Source organism: Zosterops lateralis, assembly GCF_965231275.1.
Source record: "Zosterops lateralis genome assembly, chromosome: 22".
NCBI lineage: Eukaryota > Metazoa > Chordata > Aves > Passeriformes > Zosteropidae > Zosterops > Zosterops lateralis.
Window position 1 is genome coordinate 4,461,952 of NC_139782.1, and position 17,263 is coordinate 4,479,214.

Consider the following 17,263-nt stretch of genomic DNA (forward strand, 5'->3'; position numbering starts at 1 on the left):
ATGTCTGTGTTTTCCACCTGCTGCAATGGAAATCAGTACAGAGTGGGGTGAGGCTGTGGTTCCTGCAGAATCTGTGGGTACCTGTGAGTGCTGTACCTGTGTGAGCCCTGCCTGTGGGACCTGTACCAGTGTGTGCTGTATGTGTGTGAGCTGGACCTGTACATGTGTGAGCTGTACCTGGGCCTGTGTGAGCTGTGCCTGTGTCACTTGTACCAGTGTGTGCTGTAGCTGTGTGAGCTGTACCTGGACCTGTGTGACTTGTACATGTGTGAGCTTTACCTGTGTAAGCTGTACCTGTGTAAGCTGGACCTGTATGAGCTTTACCTGTGTGTGCTGTACCTGGACCTGTGTGAACTTTACCTGTGTAAGCCATACCTGTGTGTGCTGTATCTGGATCTGTGTTTTACCTGTGTAACCTGTGCCTGGACATGTGTTTTACCTGTGTAAGTTGTACCTGTGTAAGCTGTACCTGGACCTGTGTGAACTTTACCTGTGTAAGCTCTACCTGGACCTCTGTGAGCTTTTACCTGTGTGTGCTGTGCCTGGACCTCTGTGAGCTTTACTGTGTAAGCTCTTACCTGTGTAAGCTGTACATGGACCTGTGTGAGCTTTACCTGTGTAAGCTGTGCCCGCACCCATGCGGCAGCGCTGGGGCAGACCCGCGGCTCAGCAGCGCTGCGGTCCCATGTTTTACCCTTGTTTAAGGTCTCACCGCATCCAGGAGCAGCGCTCAGCCCCATCCCGGCAGGATTTACCACCGCGTCCCCGCTGCTGGGCTCCCGCGGCGGGTTCAGTGGCGGCCGGACCCTCCCCGGGGGCGGTGCTGGGGGCGGCCCTTGCGCGGCGGCGGCGGCGGCTCTGGGCGCGATGGCGGCGGCGGCGGGGCCGTGGCCGGAGCTGGAGGCGGCGGCGCGGGAGCGGCGGCGGGAGCTGTCCCTGGCGGGCTCGGCGGTGGCCGAGCGGGTGGCGGCGGGCGGCGGGCGGCTGCCGGAGGCGCTGCTGGCGCTGCCGCTGCTGCAGTCGCTGGAGCTGAGCGGCTGCGCGGCGCTGCGGGAGCTCGGCCCGGGCGTGGCGGCCGCGCTGCCCGCGCTGCACACGCTGGTGCTGAGCCGCAACGCGCTGGGCCCGGCCGGGCTGGGCGCGGGGCTGGGCGGGCCCCTGCCCGCGCTCCGCCTGCTCGACCTGTCCGGGAACGGGCTGGAGGCGCTGCCCGCCGCGCTCGGCGGCGCCGGGGACGGCGCGGAGGACGCGGGCCCGGCCTTCCCGCAGCTGCGCAGCCTCAACCTGAGCGCGAACCGGCTGCGGGAGCTGGGCCCGGGGCTCGCCCGCGCCGCGCCGCAGCTGCAGGAGCTGCTGCTCTCCGGGAACCGCCTGCGGGCGCTGCCCGGGGGGCTCCTGCCCCCCGCGGGGACCCCCGCGCCCTTCCCGCTGCTCAGCCGGCTGGACGCGGCCGACAATGAAGTGGCCGAGCTGGGCGCGGACATCGCGGCGCTGCCGGCGCTCAAGGTGGGAGCCGAGCCCGCCGCCCCGCCCGGGTCCCCATCGCGCACCCCTGACCGTCCCATCTCTGTCTCCTCTCCCCCCTGACCGTCCCATCTCTGTCCCCTCTTCCCCCTGACCGTCCCATCTCTGTCTCCTCCTCCAGAGCCTGGACGTGGCCAACAACCAGCTGCGGGAGCTGCCCGCCGCCCTGGCCGACTGCCCCCGCCTGAAGGAAGCAAACTTCAGGGGGAACCAGCTGAAGGACAAGCGGCTGGAGAAGATGGTCAATGGGTGCCAGACTAAGGCCATTCTGGAGTACCTGCGGGCCGGGGGCCGCGGGAAAGGGAAGGTCGAGAGTGCCAGAGAGGATGTCAGGAAGAAGAAGAGGGAGAAGCAGCAGAAGAAGGACAGTGGGGATGGGGAGCAGGATGAGGTGGAAGAGGCGAGCAAGCTGCTGGTGAAGGTGCTGCACGTCTCTGAGAACCCAGCGCCTTTGGTGGTCAAAGTGAGCCCAGGTGTCAAAGATGTGCGAGCCTTCATCGTGTGCTGTGTGCTGAAAGGAGTCAACTTAAAGCCAGGAAATGCTCTCAAGAGGTTCCTGACCATGCAGGTAACAGCTGCAGCCTCGTGGTACTCATTTGGAATGGGAATGTTACTGGTAGAGTTGGAAATAGAATGTTCTAGGCCCCTTCCAGCAGATGAGTTTGTGAAACTTAAGGTGAGCTCCTCACCCAGCAGGTGTGAGGGTGCAGGGTGAGTGGTCCCTGCCAGCAGCACATGTCCAGTCAGTCCAAAAGCAGCAGAACTGGTTTTTGGGAAGGACCCATCAGAGCTCAGGTATTGCCATGAGGGCAATGGATGGACTCACATTTGTGCTGTGAGTGTACAGCAGCTTGTTAGTGCTGTGGAACCTGTTAAAAGCCAAAAAAACCCTCAGGTCCGTGTGTAGAGATCCTCTGGATTTGCTCCAGCTTCCCTGGTCTGTGTTAAAACCATGTTACACACCCAGCTTTCTGAATGAGGTATTCTGTTCCTGAGCCTGCTGCTCACCTGTCCTTAGGTGGCAGGTGGGAGCTGCTTTCAGGTTACAAGACTTGAGTATTTGGGATTGCTTTCTGACTTAAAACAGTAGTTTTCCTGTAGAGAGATATGTCACCTGTTGCCAGGCTTTGCTACCTTTGTGTTTGGGCTGTAGTGGAGATGCAGGTGAAGGGAAGGGCCTTGTTTCAGTCACCTGGCTGGTAGTGCTGCCAACATTAAATATAGAAGAATCTGCACACAGGAGGGATAAATCACAGTGACTTTTTGACCTATATCAGTGGCATCCCTTGTGTTTCAGACCAAGCTGCACGAGGACATCTGTGAGAAGCGCACAGTGGCCACCATTGCCACCCACGACTTGCAGCTGGTCAAAGCTCCTCTGACATACGATGTTCAGCCTCCTGATGAGCTCAAGGTAGGGCTTAAGGGTTCTTTTTTACCCCACAGAGCCTAGAAAACAAACTGCAGGAGCTTTACTTTAGAGGTTGTACTGATTTCCTTGCTGTCCTGCTGTACCAGGTGCCTGGTGTGGTACTAGCAACTCACCCTGTTTTTCAAGAGGGTGTTAGAGTAGTCCATGTGAAAGGTAAATTATTTCCATGCTGAGAAAGGCATGACAACATGCAGGAATATTATTTAATTATTCACTTGCTTGCAGGGGACTGTTGTAACCCTGGTGTTGGAGTGAAATTGAATTCAAACGTTTTGTTTTGCTGTGTGGTGCAGATCATGCCCCTGGGTCGGAAGGAGATCAAGGCAAAGGATCTTCTCCGCCAGCTGCAGCTGGAGGCTGAGGAACAGAGGAAGCAGAAGAAGCGTCAGAACGTCTCTGGGCTGCACAGGTCAGTGCTTTGTTGTGGTTTTCTCACATACATTTAGATGGGGATGTGACAGATCTGTTTAGAACAGCAGATTGAAGGGAAGCAGAGGGGATTGAAGGGTGTGTGGTGCACATGCTGTGAGCTAAGGGAATCAGAGATGAGGTAAACTTGATGTAGTAGCAGATGGGCTGTAAAGCAGCGTGTGGCCCTGCCCTGTGCTGTTCACTGCTCGTGCAGAGATCATACACTCATTCATTTTGTCACTATTTCCTGCTGTTGTGTCCAGCTGCTCTCTCAGTCTCTCACTTCTTGCTGCTTTGTTTCTCGTGGCAGGTACCTGCAGCTGCTGGATGGCAAGGACAACTACCCGTGCCTGGTGGATGCTGAAGGTGCTGTGATTTCCTTCCCACCAATAACCAATAGTGAGAAAACAAAGGTACTTCCCATTCATGAAAATACATTAATAATTAAGCAGTGTTTCTTTCTATTGAGAGATGTTTAACTCAAAGACTGTGAAACTTGTGCTTGTAGTGCAAGTATAAATTCTTACAGCCTGCAGCATATGGGCTTCACTGTCAGACTGAGAGGGATTTGGGAGTTACAGTTTTTACCTCTGGAAATCTGTTCCAAAGCACCAGCCTGCCTGTGCAAAGGCTTGTTGAAGGGCAAGAATGTGGTTTTTGACTGGTAAAGAACAGCAGAGCTTTGCCCCTGATTAAAGTGAGTGCAAAACCCTTCAGCTCTGTGTACTGGGATGTGTCCAGAGGCCTGTGGGTAAGCTGCTCTGACTCCCGACTTACTTAATCTCTGAAACTCTTACAGATTAGAAAAGAGACCCGGGACCTGTTTCTGGAAGTGACGAGTGATACCAGTTTACAGATCTGCAAAGATGTGATGGACACCCTTATCCTGGTAAGGAGTTCAGGAAAATATCCTTCTGTTCTTGTGGGGGGCTTCTACCAAATATTATTCACCTGCATTGAGAAGAACACAAAAGCTGATTTGTATTTTAGTAGTATTGTTACTCCCTCTAATTTGTTCTCTGCCACAGAATTGGTGATGTTCTCTGTATTTTGCTTTTAACAGAAAATTGCAGAGCTGAACAGATCTGCCTTGGAGAACAGGGAAGGCTCTGGTTCAGATACAGAATTGGATGCTCACTGTGGACCTGGGAATACAAACCTGCCCTTGGTGCTGGAGCAGGTGCGAGTGGTGGACACGGATGGGAACTTGAAAGTACTTTATCCTTCAAAAACTGACCTGGCCACAGTTTCCTCTCTGCTGACTGTGATCCGTTAGCAGCTGCCTGAGCTGAGAGAGGATTCCATTTCCTTTTATTTTTTTTTTGTTTTGTTTTTTTTGCTACATATTCAACAACACAACTGGTGCACAGTTGACATGGTTTGGGTTTTTAAGAAAAGATGCAGAGCATCCTGCTGGGAAGGCAATGGCTTCAGAGTCTGATGAGTTACAGCAAGGAGAATTGGGATCTTTTATCCATAAGAGAGATCATCAGTGTTAGGCCTGGGCAGAAGGAGCAGCATCTTCAAACGTGGACTGAAGGCAGAGAAGGCGTTGGATGTCAGAACGCTGTAGAGAAAATCATTACAATGTTCAAAACAAGCACAGTCACATTTTTCTGCAAGATCACTTTTTCCTCCTGGTGTTTCATCTGGATCATTATTTCGGCAGCAGAGAAATGCAGTAATTGACAGTGTGGAACTGAGGTCCTCTGCTGGGTACAACCTGGAGTCAGAATGCCAAAGCACTTTGCCGACATCTCGTTCTGCAGAATTTTATCTGGAGTAACTGTGAACATTTAGTTGCTGTCAGAAGCATTTAATTGCTGTCAGAACTTGAGGAATGCATTTTAAAGTGACGGTTTCTGTGTTCAGGCATGAGCACAGCTTCCATTTTTAAGGGATTTATTGAGTCAACTGCAGGATTTGTGTGTCCCAGTGTATTTCAGGGCCATCCTCCATCCCTGTGGCAATTGTAGTGACCTTGTGTGTGCCCAGAGTTACTGTGATTGAGCACTGGCTTTTTTCTTGGTGAGGAGGTTCAGATCCATTCAGAGCTGCCTCCAACTGACACTCCTGAATTCCCTGTCCCCCCAGAATACAGGCACTGATGCCCAGAGTGACCCTCCTGGAGCTTTCTGCCCCACCCATGTGTTTTTACCTTCTAAAACACAGACAGTTGGAGCAGTTCTCCTTTGGCAGTCTGTGGGTGACCTCTATGTGTGGGTGAGCACTGGTGTGAACTCACAGCTCTCCCTAGGCCAGGGTGACCCCCAGATTGACTCTCTTCTTGTAAAAATGATATCTCAGAGCTCTAACTGAACTGCTGCTGTGTCAAATACATCCCCATGTTGGGATTTGCACATGGAAAGGAAAAATAAAATGGCTTTTGAAGCCCTGGTCCCTCATTTGGGCATTGGTGGATGTTGAGTCATGGTCATGTCACTTAGAAACTTCCCAAAGCAAAAATGGGAATTATACACTCCCCAGCTGCTTGTAGCCAAGCCATCCTTGTGCTTCAGGCTTCTCTGGGAAGTCAAGTGTAACTACAGACCAAGCACTTACAGTGACTTGCGCTCTGAGTTGGCTGAAACAATTGAATCAGATACTCCCACAGAACTCGGTGTCGTTTTACTGAGTTTAATTTGTTGTAAGGCACCAGCTCTGAGCCAGAACCCAGAGCCTGAGGCTGGTGGTGGGTTCTGGCTCAGAGCCTTTCCATCCTGGAGGCCTTCCTCCTCGCGGCGGGTGACATGCGATGTTCGCCGCCGTGCAGGGACATCTTGCTGCCCTTGCTCCTCAACATCTGCTGGAACTCCGCCCGCTCATTAATGATTTTCTGAAAATCAGCAATGATGTAAAGAGGTGGGAAGGCTGAGAGCAGCGCTGCAAAGTGTTCCCTTACCTCAGCAGTCCCTTCCTGGCTGCTGGAAGCTGTTTGGAAGAGCCACGTACCTGCATTGCCTCCAGCACCTCGTTGTCAGTGAGCTCCCCCATGGGGTCCTGGCTGCCCTCCACGTTGAACGTAGCCTGGATTATTTTGTTTCGATATCTTTCAAACTTTGGATAGAAGAGGAGAGCAGTGTGAACTGTGTGTTCGGTCTTTATGTGCAATTCCTTGGCATTTGCATGGATTTACAGAGACTGTCCTGTCAGTCAGTCCTTGGGCAAAGGACTGGTGAATGATGATGTGGAAAGTGTTTATATGAAAATCAGGCATCACTGAAAATGCTGTGGTAATTCTGTGGGTCTAGGTGGGCCAAGGCTCTCCCCCCAGCACCAAGCAAGTCTGCCTGTAGATGACTTTAAGGTGGTTCTTGTTACCTTGGGTCTGGAAGGTTGTTAGAAATCTGGTGACGTAACTCACTTGAATTCACATTTCTCAAGGGTTTCTGGTATTTGAAGTCTGTTTTCTTTTTAGGTGGCACAAGAGCTGCCTGCTCCACAGCTTGGGAGCAAATAGACTGAGATTCCCAAGTGTGTCCCAAGAAGGAGACAGGGCTCTCAGGTGGAAGAGGCCATGCTTACCTTGCAGGTGATTTGCTCCAGTGCCACTCTGGTTTGTAATTCCTTGTGCTGCAGTGCCTCTACCTGGCTCTGGATCTCCTTCTGGACCTGTTTCTGCTCCAAGAACTGGAGGCGGGTGTTCACAACCTCGGCCCGCAGCTGATTGATTATCCCCTGTAACTCACTGATGAGCTTGCCCTGCTCAGCCAGCTGGGATTCCTGTTCTGTAACAACCTGAACAAATACAGAAATCCAGGTGTCACTGGGGAGAAGAATGTGAGCAAGTTTGTCCTCATTTTCCCACTATTTAGTCAAATATTTCCCAGGCAGAATCTGTCGACTAACAATCTCACCAGTACTGATAGCTGTTATTTGGTGTTTTCTCTAAAATTATTTGGATTGAGCAGGGTTTTTATATGCCAAACTCCACCAGCCCTAAAACCAGCCCAGTGAAGCAGCAAGTGCCAGACTTTTCTGTAAAGGCTTTGCACAAATTCACCTGATGAAGGTTGCGGTTCTCCTCCTCCATCATCACCACAATTTCTTCCTGCCTCTGTTCTTCTGTCAAGGTGCAAAACTAGAAGGAGAATATTTTACACTTCAGTTTTGCAGTTACAGGTGCCCCCTCTTTCCTATGAGAGAGGGACATCCCAAAATCCCAAATTCCCAGCTGCCATGTCTCCTGCTAACCATGGCCACCACGCTCTCGGGGTGTACCTTGTCAGACACAGCTTGGAGCTGGACTTCTCGCTCTCTGAGATGCTTTTGGAGCAATTCCTTTTCAGATCTGATTTTCCGAAGCTCAGATTCTTGGATCTCCATCTGTCTTTGCAGGGAAGAGATGGTACCTGTAAAATGGGAGAGCACTCAGTTAGCAAAGCAAATCCCTGCTGAATGCTCTGTGTCTGCTGTTTTTCAGGTGAGCATAAGCAAAGTCACTGTGGGAACAAACTTGGGTCACATTAATGCTGCATCCACAGAGATTCTGGGTGATAATGTGGTTTGTGGTACTTTGCTGGGATGTGGTTTTGTAGCCTGGAGAGGAAAAGGTGGTTTCACTTCAGGGTGACCTAATTGCAGCATTCCAATACCACAAGGAGCCAACAAAGAAAAACAGAGAGGCTGCTAGAAGGGCTTGGAGTGACAGGATAAAGGGGAATGGCTTCACACTGATAGAGAGCAGGGTTAGAGGGGATATTAAGAAAAATTCTTCCCTTTGAGGGTGGTGAAGCCCTGGCACAGGTTTCCCAAAGAAGCTGTGGCTGCCCCTGGATCCCTGGAAGTGTCCAAGGTCAGGCTGGATGGGGCTTGGAGCAACCTGGGATAGTGGAAGATGTCCCTGCCCATGGCAGGGGGTGGGACTGGGTGATTTTTAAGGTCCCTCGAACCCAAACCTTTCTGTGATTCCATGTGTATTAAACAACCCGACTTTGTGTGAGGTGGGCTCTGCTCTGAGGACACACAGAGTGGGCACCTCGAGCCCCACTTTGCCACTCTGCTCAGGGCTTTCTCTGCTGGGTTTTCTCACGTTCTTCACTTCCAAGGGGAGAAAGAAACTTGTTTTCAAAACAAGTGGCTTTTCAGCCTGCGAGCAACACCCTGTAACGTTTCCAAAGTCAAAGGAGCCGAATTGAACGAGCCCTAGGCAGGTGAAGGTGTTCTCTGGGCACCTCCCGCGGTACCTATGGCCATGTTGTGCTCATCCTTGGCTTTCCGCAGCTCTTGCCGGAGCTGGCCCACGATTTCGGGGAGCGGTGGTGCTTGAAAGCCGCCTCCGTACTCCATCTCAGGGGGCTGGGGCCGGGCCGGGGCTTCTCCCGGCGCTGAGGGGCTCGGAGCGGGGCCGCTGCCGGGCAACGGCGTGAGGCGGGCGGGCCTTCCGCTTCCGAGTCAGCGGGGCCGGGCCATGGGGCGGAGGAGGAAGACGCTGCACGACTACGCGGCCGAGTTCTCGGAGCTGTCGGTGCGGCGGGAGCCGGCGGGCCCGAGCTCGCCGGGCCCGGCCGTTGCCGTGGAGACGCTGTTCTGCACCCCGTGCCAGCTGCCCCTCAGGGTGCGCCGCGACCGCATCCTGGAGCACCTCAGCTCGGGCCGCCACTGCCGCAACCGCCGCCTGCTCCGGCAGCTCGGCCTGCGCTCCTCGGGGCTCCGGTGAGGGACAGACCGCTGGGCGGGCTCAGCCGGCCCTTCCCTGCCTCGCCCGCCCCATCTCAGCCTCACCCGACCGACCCCTGCTCGGCCTCAGCCGGCCTTTCCTTGCCTCATCCACCTCCTCTCAGTCTATCCGAACGACTCCTGCTCGGGTTCAGCCGGTTCCTGCCTTACCCGCCCCATCTCAGCCTCACCCGGCCCCAGAACAGTGTCCCCAGCCGGGCCAGGGCAGTGCCCGTTCCCCTGTGCTGGCACTGCTGAGGCCCCTCGGGTGCCGTGTCCAGTTCTGTCCCTCACTACAGAAGAGGCGTTGAGGGGCTGGAGGGTGTCCAGAGAAGGGCATGGAGCTGGGGAAGGGTCTGGGGAGTCAGTCCTGTGAGGAGTGGCTGAAGGAGCTGTGGGTGGTGGCACTCAGTGCTGTGGTTTAGTTGACAAGGTGGTGTTGGTTAAAGGTTTGCTCTGATGATATTGGAGGTCTTGTCCAACCTTAATGATTCTTTAATTATCTGTCTCAGCTGACTCCTCTCAAACAGCATTTGGGCAACATGCTCAAGGCATATGGTGGCATTCTTAGGGTGTTCCTGTGCGGGGTGTTCTTCTCAAGAGTTGGATTCAATGATCCTTGTGGGTCCCTTCCAGCTCAGGATATTCTCTGATCCTTTGATCTCTTGTCTCCTCAGCTCTGCAGGTCCCGACTCCAGCCTGAGCCTGAGCCTGAGCCTGCCCCTGCCACTCAACGTGCCCTCCCTGCTCTCCCATCCCTCCTTCTTCATCACCACTGGATCCAACACTGGTTACAGCATGGTCCCCTCCCCGCCCTCCTACCACAAGCTGCTGGTTCCCCATCACCCCATCCCTGCTGCACACAGAGATGATCCAACACCCTCCACCTCTGCCAGCCACCCCTCACCACTGGCCACCTTCCACACTGGGATTGCACCTCTTGGCCAAAGTGTGCCCACACCTGATGCCTCCAGCCCGACACCCCTCTCATGTCACGGTGGCAGCGGCATTGGCCTCGTGCTTTTTGGCGTAGGGCTCGTGAGCAAAGCCTTGTTGCAAAGCCTGGGGGAGGAAACAAGCTGCTGCCTGCTCTACGTGGTGGAGGATCGGCCCGAGGAGGTGGAATGTGCCTTTGGTGTGGAGGTCCTGGCTGGGGCCAGGGTGCTGCAGCAGCAGGATGCTGCCATCGCCCTCGGAGATCCACGGTACTGATGGTCACAAACTCCCTTATGTGGCCCTGCTCAGGGCAGGGGTTTCCATACAAGCCTTGCTTTCCACTCTGGAAAGCTCTGCAGCAGCCCCAGACTGCACCTCTGGCCATCCCTGTGGGAGGGAGGGCCCCTTTTGTCACCTACCCTCCTTCAGGAGTCTCGGAGAAGCTTAACTGGGCATAAATACCCAGATTAATGGAAACTTGGAAGTGTTTAGTTACAGGCAGTTTTGTTAAGAAATATAAAAAATACATTTTTCTCCATTCCCACGGAACAATATTAAGTGCTGCCTGCCAGTTTCCTTGTCTCAGGCTGAGTTTGGTGGCTCTTGGAGCTCTGAGATAAGCGAGGGTTGGTGTAAATAGGGAGGATTGAGGTGTTTTGCTTTACAGTTGAACTGAACAACTGTAACATCACTAAGGTGCTGTTACTGTCGGGTAGATATTGCAGGAGCAAAAGGCAGAGCTTTTAGGAAAGGCTGATTTGATACTAGAAAGTAAAGAATCACAGGAAGCAAAGACTCATTGATTAGCAGTTCTGCCACATAAATACTCTGGATTTCTGTGTGTGTGTTAACTGGCAGGATTTAAATCCTTTTAAAAGGAAACTTTTAAAATACCTTCTCCTTGAAGATACAGGAAAAGCAGTGCAATTCCTTTGTGCCACTTGTGATTTTAACCTATGTGTGTCACTCTATATTTCGTCCTTGAAGCAGGCACTGAGTTCCTTCTATAACCCAGCTGGCTCTTCCAGAGCAATGGAGTTTTAGGCTTTTTTAACTGTAACCAAATAGAGCTTTTGAGCATTGTTTGATCTAGTGAAAGTCTTGTTCTCACTGAAGATCTCTCTTGATTCCTGCAGAGTCTCTGGAGCTATTATTTGTTCTCCACCTGACAAAGCCCCTGAGATGGTAAAAGATGCCTTACGAGCAGGTAAGAGGAGCAGCTGCACATTCAGCTTTTCCCTGTGCTCGTTGATGTGCACTTGTGAGTGTGTTTGTGTTCCAGCAGCAGCCCTGGAGCTGTGCAGGCTCTCGAATTGTGTAATTAAAGTGACTGAGTTCATTGCTGATGTTAATGGCTGGACACCAGTGGGGTTTGTGCTGTGCTGGTCCCAATGTGTGTGACTGGGCAGTGTCTCATCCTAAAATCCCACCAGGACTCAAAGAAAAGCTGTCTCCGAAACAGTCCCACTCCTGGGGTCTGGGACAGCTGAAACCACAGCAAGCAGGCAGAAGGGGGAAAATGCCATTAAAACCAGAAATGTAATGAGCTGTGTATGTTACTGCAAGATCAAGGTGTTTTGTTCAGCTGTGTCTCCCCTGAGCCCTGTGTGTGTCCTGTTTTGCACAGGTAAAGGTGTGTTCTGCGAGGGGCTGCCCAGCCTGGACAGACAGACAGCAGAAGCCTGTTTTGATGAGGCTGACAGATGTGGGAGGCCACTCGTGTGTGGGTTCTACAAGTAAGACCAGTGGTTTTCCTGTGATTTATTCTTGATAAAATCACATGTCTGGGAGCAGCACTGATGGTTAAGGCTTCCTTGACTTTGCCCTCAAATCAGCTTGGTTTCACCTCATTCCTTGTTTCCCTTGGAAGGCGCTTTGACCCAGCCCTGCAGTTCTTGTACAAGAAGGTTCGGGACAGCCAGGCCCTGGGCAGGATGCACCGGATATCCACCATCAGCAGCCTCTATCCAGCAGCCTCTCTGAGCCTGCTGAAAGCCTCAGGTACCCAGCAGCTTCCTGCTGAAGAGTCTGGGCTTGGCTCAGAGTCATGGAATGGTTTGGGTGGGAAAGGACCTTTAAGCTCATCTGTTCCACCCCCTGCCAAGGGCAGAGACACCTTAACCAGACCAGGTTTATCAAAACCTGTCCTGCTTGGCCTGGAAATGTCTCTGTGTTCTGTGGGAATTCCCCTGAGTTTGTATAGCCTTAAGATCCATGGAGAGGGGTGTTTTCTTTCCCATTTTTTTGTCCTTTTAGTATTAGTTTCTTCACTGTGGGGACTTTTTATACCATCTCTGTGCAGTTCAGAAATGCATATTGGCTGTGGATTTCAGTATGGAGACCTTAACACCCAGTTTCGGTTCTTCCAGGTGGAATTTTTTACAACGCTGCCGTGCATGACATAGATATTATCAGTTTGTTGTTGGGAGAAAGTGTGCCAGATACAGTATTTTCCCTGGGCAATGCTTTCTGTGCAGGTAAGAATGAGTCTTTTGATGATTTATTGGGTACCTCTGGACTTCAGTGTTGAAACTGGGAAGAAAGAAGGAACGAGAGCATGATAGCCATGACAATTGTTCCATCATGGAGCAGTTAAATAAATAGGCTGGTGAAACAAAAGGCAGGTTCCTCGGGGGTATTTGGTGAAGATTTCTGAATCTGGTGAATCTCCTGCTGATGTGAAGCAGTTGCAGTGGAGTTATTGAACATTACTCTGCAGGACACCAGGTTTGGAACCAGAGTGCATAAAATAGTGAGTAAAGGTTTGAGCTCACAAGAATGTCAATGAAATGTTCATTCTCTGCTTTCTCTGGCCCTTCTCTTTGGATCCCAGCACAAAGCTGTGCATTTGCTCTGGGTCATGTTGGGCTGACATGCACATTCTGGGTTACCACACTCATTTAAACAAACCATAAAAGGTGGAAGCTGCCATTTTTGAAATGGAAATGCAGAGTTTTAATTAAGGTAATTGCAGCAGCTGCCAAGCTTAGCTGGCTGGGGTGAGGAGGGGCAGGATGCAACGCTCTCCTCCGTGGCACAGCATTGAAATGCAGCAAACAAGAGCCCTCCAGGAGGGTTCTGTACCCTCTGCCCTGCTCCAGCAACATGCTGGAAGTTGCCTAATCCTGGAAGCAGAGGTGGGTGCCCTCATTAGGGAGAGCTGCAGGCTGGGAAGGAAGAGTTGGGTCTGGGCCTGTGTGTTGCTGCAGAACTGCCTGTTCTTCATCAGGAATGCTGGTGAAGCAGCTGGAGTGCTGTTACCAGAGCGTCCTGTGGGAAGGTGTCACAAAGCCAGTGTCACCTCCTGAAGGAAGAAGAGCAGTTTGTAGCTGTAGAATGTGCTGGTTTGCTGTTCCTGGAGTGAGCCAGGCCTGTTTTGTCCCCAGACATGGGCTGCCTGAAGGATGTGGACACGGTTGCCATCAGCATGAAGTTCCCCAGCGGAGCCATTGTCACTCTGGACATCAGCCAGCACTGCACCAGGAGCTGTGACCAGAGGCTGGAGGTGGGCTCCTGCTGCTCAGTCAAGTCTGTTTTGACTCCACAGCCTAGCACAAGTTTTCCTCTCTGAGTGTGCCTGCAACACACTTCCCAAAAACCCTCAGTGGCAGAATCACAGAATCACTGAGGTTGGAATAGACCTCCAGGATCATAAAGTCCAACCTGTGACCAATCCCCACTTGGTCACCCGGAGCAGAGCTCTGCGTGCCACATGTGTTTGTTGGGCTGTTGCCTCAGCAGCAGTGACTTCTAGTCCTTTTTTAATCTACAGTCCATTTTCTCTTTTCACTCCCAAGTTTTCTCCCTGTTCCATGCATTATGTGGTGTTATGAGCTGCATGAATCATACCAGAGAAGCACCTGGTGTCAGCTCTCCTGGGGCTGAAATTGTAGGACAGATTTCCTTTGTCCTTTCCTGCAGGGTGGTCTCAGCTATGTAGCAGGAGTCCAGCATATGAAAGGGGAAGAAAAGTGTAAATTCCTACAGTCATGAATGATTACAGCTATGGGGGCTGGTCCTGGGGAGGAATTTTTGTTAAACACTTAGAAAAGGGGCTTTGCTCAGGTGAGGTATCACACAAGTGGAAGCCACTGAACTACAGCACATCCATGGTGTTTCTGTTGTGTTTGAGCCATAGCAAGGCTGGGACAGGTGTGACTTCCCATTTCAGAACCTACTTTGGGTTTGATTTTATAAACCAGGGCTTCTCTAACCTGGCCAGGTGAGTGAAAGTGTGATAACTTCAAAATGTTCTTTCTTCCCTGTTTTGCTCCTTCCCTCAGGTTCACGGATCTCAGGGGACATTAAGGGTGGACAACCAGAACCCCCTGGGCATCACAGAGCACGGGACTTCTGTGTCCATCTGTCCCCAAACCCAGGCTGAACGATACAGAGACGCCTACAGGGAACTCTTCCGGCACTTCCTGAGAGCCCTGAAAGGTGGGACAAGGCTGAAATTGATGACTGGTGTTGCTTTGGTTTGGCTTTGTCAGGGGATGCACTGTGTCAGGTCATGGAGATTGGGTGGGGGAAGAAATGAGAGTTGGGAGGGGAAATTGCCTTGGATCTTACTGTCCTTTGTGAAGAAAGCAGCTGCTTGTGACAGCCAAGAGATCCTCAGCCAGAGTCCTGGCTGCCCAGAAGGGATAAAAATCACAGAATCATGGAGTGGGCTGGGTAGGAAGAGGCTTTGAAAGTCATCTAGTCCAAGCTATTTCTGTTCAACAGTATTTCAGTTGTTGTGGCTGCATTGACAGGGCGGGAGGAGGAGGCTGAAATATTTTAAATCCTGCGGCCCCAGCAGCAGGAGCTGCTGTGGCGGGATCTGTGCTCACAGGGGACCACGGGTTCCATGCAGTGCTTTGTTCCTGTCCCACAGGCCAGGAGCCCCCCGTGGTCACCAAGGAGCAGTTCCTCTGGACACTCCAGGTGGCTGCAGCAGCTGAGCAGTCCTGGAGGAACAGATCTGCTGTGGACTTGCACAGCAGTGCCACAGATCTGGCTGGAGTCAAGGCTGAGCTCGTGTGACAACCATTCAGCTGGGACACAGGAAGGATTTCACACCCAGTGGCCTCAGCAGAAGCCTGGATAGTGGTTTTGATGTTCCCACTGGGAATGCCCAGCAGACAGAGGCACTTCTGAACCAGGAGCACTCGATGCTGGGACAGTGCAAGGGTTCCTACCATGTCAACCAGAGCCTGCAAGAAATTCTGTGTGGTTTCATCCAGGTGGTTTTTCCTTCTGGAGAGTGCTGCTGACCATGGAGCTCTTTTTCCTGGAAGAAGGATGATGCTCCTTGGGCCAGGTAGGATGGTGTAGGACCAATGGCTGAGATGAGGGAGAAGTCTCCCCTTGGAGAGGGAACAGCCTCTGCCTGCCTGGAGGAGAAAGTCACAAGCAGGTGCTTTCCCAGCAGTGCCACAAGTGAGGTGATGTAATGCTCGAAAAACCACAGGAGCATCTGGTCTGTGAGTATGTTTAGATTGGATCTATGGAAGAAATCTGAGGGTGGTGAGGGGCTGGAATGGATTTCCCAGAGGAGCTGTGGCTGCCCCATCCCTGGAAGTGTCCAAGGGCAGGTTGGACAGGGCTTGGAGCAGCCTGGGATAGTGGAAGGTGTCCCTGCCCATGGCAGGGGGTGGGATGGGATGAGCTTTAAGGTTCCTTCCAAATAAAAAATAAACCAGTCTGGGATTCCATGGTTCTGTTTGGGACACAGACCCCAGCAGAAGGCAGAGCCACAGGCCAGTCAGAGTCTCTGCCAGGAACTTTGCACCTTTGTCATGTCTGGAGCTCTCTGCAGGTGTGTGGCTCTGGCTGCCATATTCCACTTTTCAAGATCTTTTGAAACCTGTTTTTTTTTGTATTTTTATTAAATTACAACAACATTCTTGACTTCTTCCATTTCAAGGCATTAGTTTATAAACTTCTTGCAAGAACCTTTAGTTCAATCAATTTCCAACTCCTACCTATGGAATATATATATAAAACTAGAAATAGTAGTGACATTTGTGTTCTCTTTGGGAAATTGTTTTTAACAGTGTAATTTTTCAAGCTCAGAAAAACTGTGTCTTAATACTTGTTCTCATTTCATTCATTTCATTCACTATTTTTTAGCCATTTATTGAGGAAAAAAAAAGTTTTATGTATCTGGAATTTTGCCTCTCTGTACTCGCTGTAGCAGTTTAGTACTCAATAGTGGGTTTCTTTTACATTTCAGTAGCTTCAGGCCCTTTGAGGTCCTACAGGTGAAGGTTTACTCTGGGTTAGGAGGGCACTTTCTGTCCAGTTTTAATTTCCAGATGCAGCAATTCCCACATGTGCTTTTTATTGTGTTACCAAAACAAAACCCAAAAAACAAAACCAAAAACAAACCCAAAAAACAAAACAAAACAAACTCAAAACAAAACAAAAGAGAAACCACAGCTATAAAAATAACACATTTTTCCAAAGATAACATTACAAAAAATACAATTCCTACCACGGAGTGATCCATTAATACTGCTGTGAACAGCCCCTGGAAGGCTGGAAATGTGAGTCATTGTTGAAAAAGCTTTAAAGCACTAAAGTGCTTTACTGAGCCGTTTCCTGGGGACACAGATTCACTGTCAGCCACACCAGGGGAGTTCCCAATCCCAAAGGTTCCCAATCCCTGTGGTGTGAGGGGTGGGATGGCCTCAGGGATGGAGGCTGCACCTGCAGCTCACCAGTACCTGAGGGAGAAGAGGGACAGGAGGCCACCTCTGTGTGCTGAAGGCTTGGAGCTGCTGTGGGACACCCAGACAGGGCCTTGCAAGAGGGTCCTGGGTCCAGGGCTGTGGGTGCAGCACATCCAGTGGTCACACTCCTGTCCCCCTTGGAGAGGGAACAGCCACTGCCTGCCTGGAGGAGGAGTCACATCTCAGGTGAGCCCTGGTGGGACTTGGGCTCTTCTTCTGCTCTTGCTTAGAGGGTCCAGGGCTTTGGGAAGGGTATCCAGCCCCTTCCCCAGCCTGGGGGTGATGGGAAGCAGGTGCAGGGCTGTCTTTGGAGGCCTCCAGAGGGAGAGGGCAGCAGTGGGAATGTGCTGGGCAGCATCATCTCTGTTCAGGTTCCCTCAGGCTGCCCAAAATCTCGAGTGACCCAGGGCTGAGGGGGCAGATGCAGCAGCTCCCTGCCCTCCCTCCCACAGTGACAGCTCCTGTGACTTCCAGTGCCTTTCCAAGACCTGTTGTGGGACACTGCCTTCCCAAATGTGTAGGGAATAAACATTCAGGGAGGGAACACACCTATTTGTGTCCTTGCTTTCTGTGAAGGCTTTTT

General features: G+C 51.8%; 3 protein-coding genes across 4 annotated transcripts; 2 read left to right on the forward strand and 1 right to left on the reverse strand.

Moving 5' to 3' along the window:
• Positions 1–867: 867 nt before the first annotated feature.
• On the forward strand, positions 868–5,961 carry LRRC47 (leucine rich repeat containing 47; the record flags this gene model as incomplete). Its single annotated transcript, XM_083876688.1, has 7 exons — positions 868–1,506; positions 1,646–2,092; positions 2,822–2,938; positions 3,250–3,365; positions 3,678–3,780; positions 4,167–4,256; positions 4,431–5,961. The coding sequence occupies 7 exons, from the start codon at positions 868–870 to the stop codon at positions 4,641–4,643; spliced, it is 1,725 nt and encodes a 574-aa protein (XP_083732814.1). The 3' UTR covers positions 4,644–5,961.
• Positions 5,962–5,972: 11 nt separating this feature from the next.
• CCDC27 (coiled-coil domain containing 27) lies at positions 5,973–8,737 on the reverse strand. Its single transcript, XM_083876690.1, has 6 exons — positions 8,554–8,737; positions 7,589–7,719; positions 7,371–7,448; positions 6,893–7,105; positions 6,320–6,424; positions 5,973–6,203 (listed from the first exon to the last, which is right to left on the reverse strand). The coding sequence occupies exons 1-6, from the start codon at positions 8,654–8,656 to the stop codon at positions 6,072–6,074; spliced, it is 762 nt and encodes a 253-aa protein (XP_083732816.1). The 5' UTR covers positions 8,657–8,737; the 3' UTR covers positions 5,973–6,071.
• LOC310918010 (myo-inositol 2-dehydrogenase-like) lies at positions 8,703–15,793 on the forward strand. 2 transcript variants are annotated; one of them, XR_014591540.1, is made up of 10 exons: positions 8,703–9,022; positions 9,703–10,230; positions 11,098–11,168; positions 11,589–11,697; positions 11,832–11,962; positions 12,331–12,438; positions 13,348–13,466; positions 14,245–14,401; positions 14,841–15,052; positions 15,190–15,793. XR_014591540.1 is itself a non-coding variant. In XM_083876689.1 (9 exons), exons 1-9 carry the CDS (start codon positions 8,778–8,780, stop codon positions 14,987–14,989), a joined length of 1,617 nt encoding a protein of 538 aa, XP_083732815.1. In that variant the 5' UTR covers positions 8,703–8,777; the 3' UTR covers positions 14,990–15,793. The 2 variants fall into 2 exon arrangements, 1 of the variants encoding a protein (XP_083732815.1); XM_083876689.1 differs by having other exon boundaries at positions 14,841–15,793.
• The last annotated feature ends 1,470 nt before the right edge of the window (positions 15,794–17,263 follow it).

Coding starts and splice junctions, on each gene's coding strand:
- CCDC27 (XM_083876690.1), bottom strand. CDS start 8,656: ATGGAGTACGGAGGCGGCTTTCAAGCACCACCGCTCCCCGAAATCGTG. Junction 7,106..7,370: donor AGAACCGCAACCTTCATCAG/GTGAATTTGTGC, acceptor GTATTTGTTCAG/GTTGTTACAGAACAGGAATC. Junction 6,204..6,319: donor AGGTGCTGGAGGCAATGCAG/GTACGTGGCTCT, acceptor GCTGATTTTCAG/AAAATCATTAATGAGCGGGC.
- LOC310918010 (XM_083876689.1), top strand. CDS start 8,778: ATGGGGCGGAGGAGGAAGACGCTGCACGACTACGCGGCCGAGTTCTCG. Junction 9,023..9,702: donor CTGCGCTCCTCGGGGCTCCG/GTGAGGGACAGA, acceptor TTGTCTCCTCAG/CTCTGCAGGTCCCGACTCCA. Junction 10,231..11,097: donor ATCGCCCTCGGAGATCCACG/GTACTGATGGTC, acceptor TGATTCCTGCAG/AGTCTCTGGAGCTATTATTT.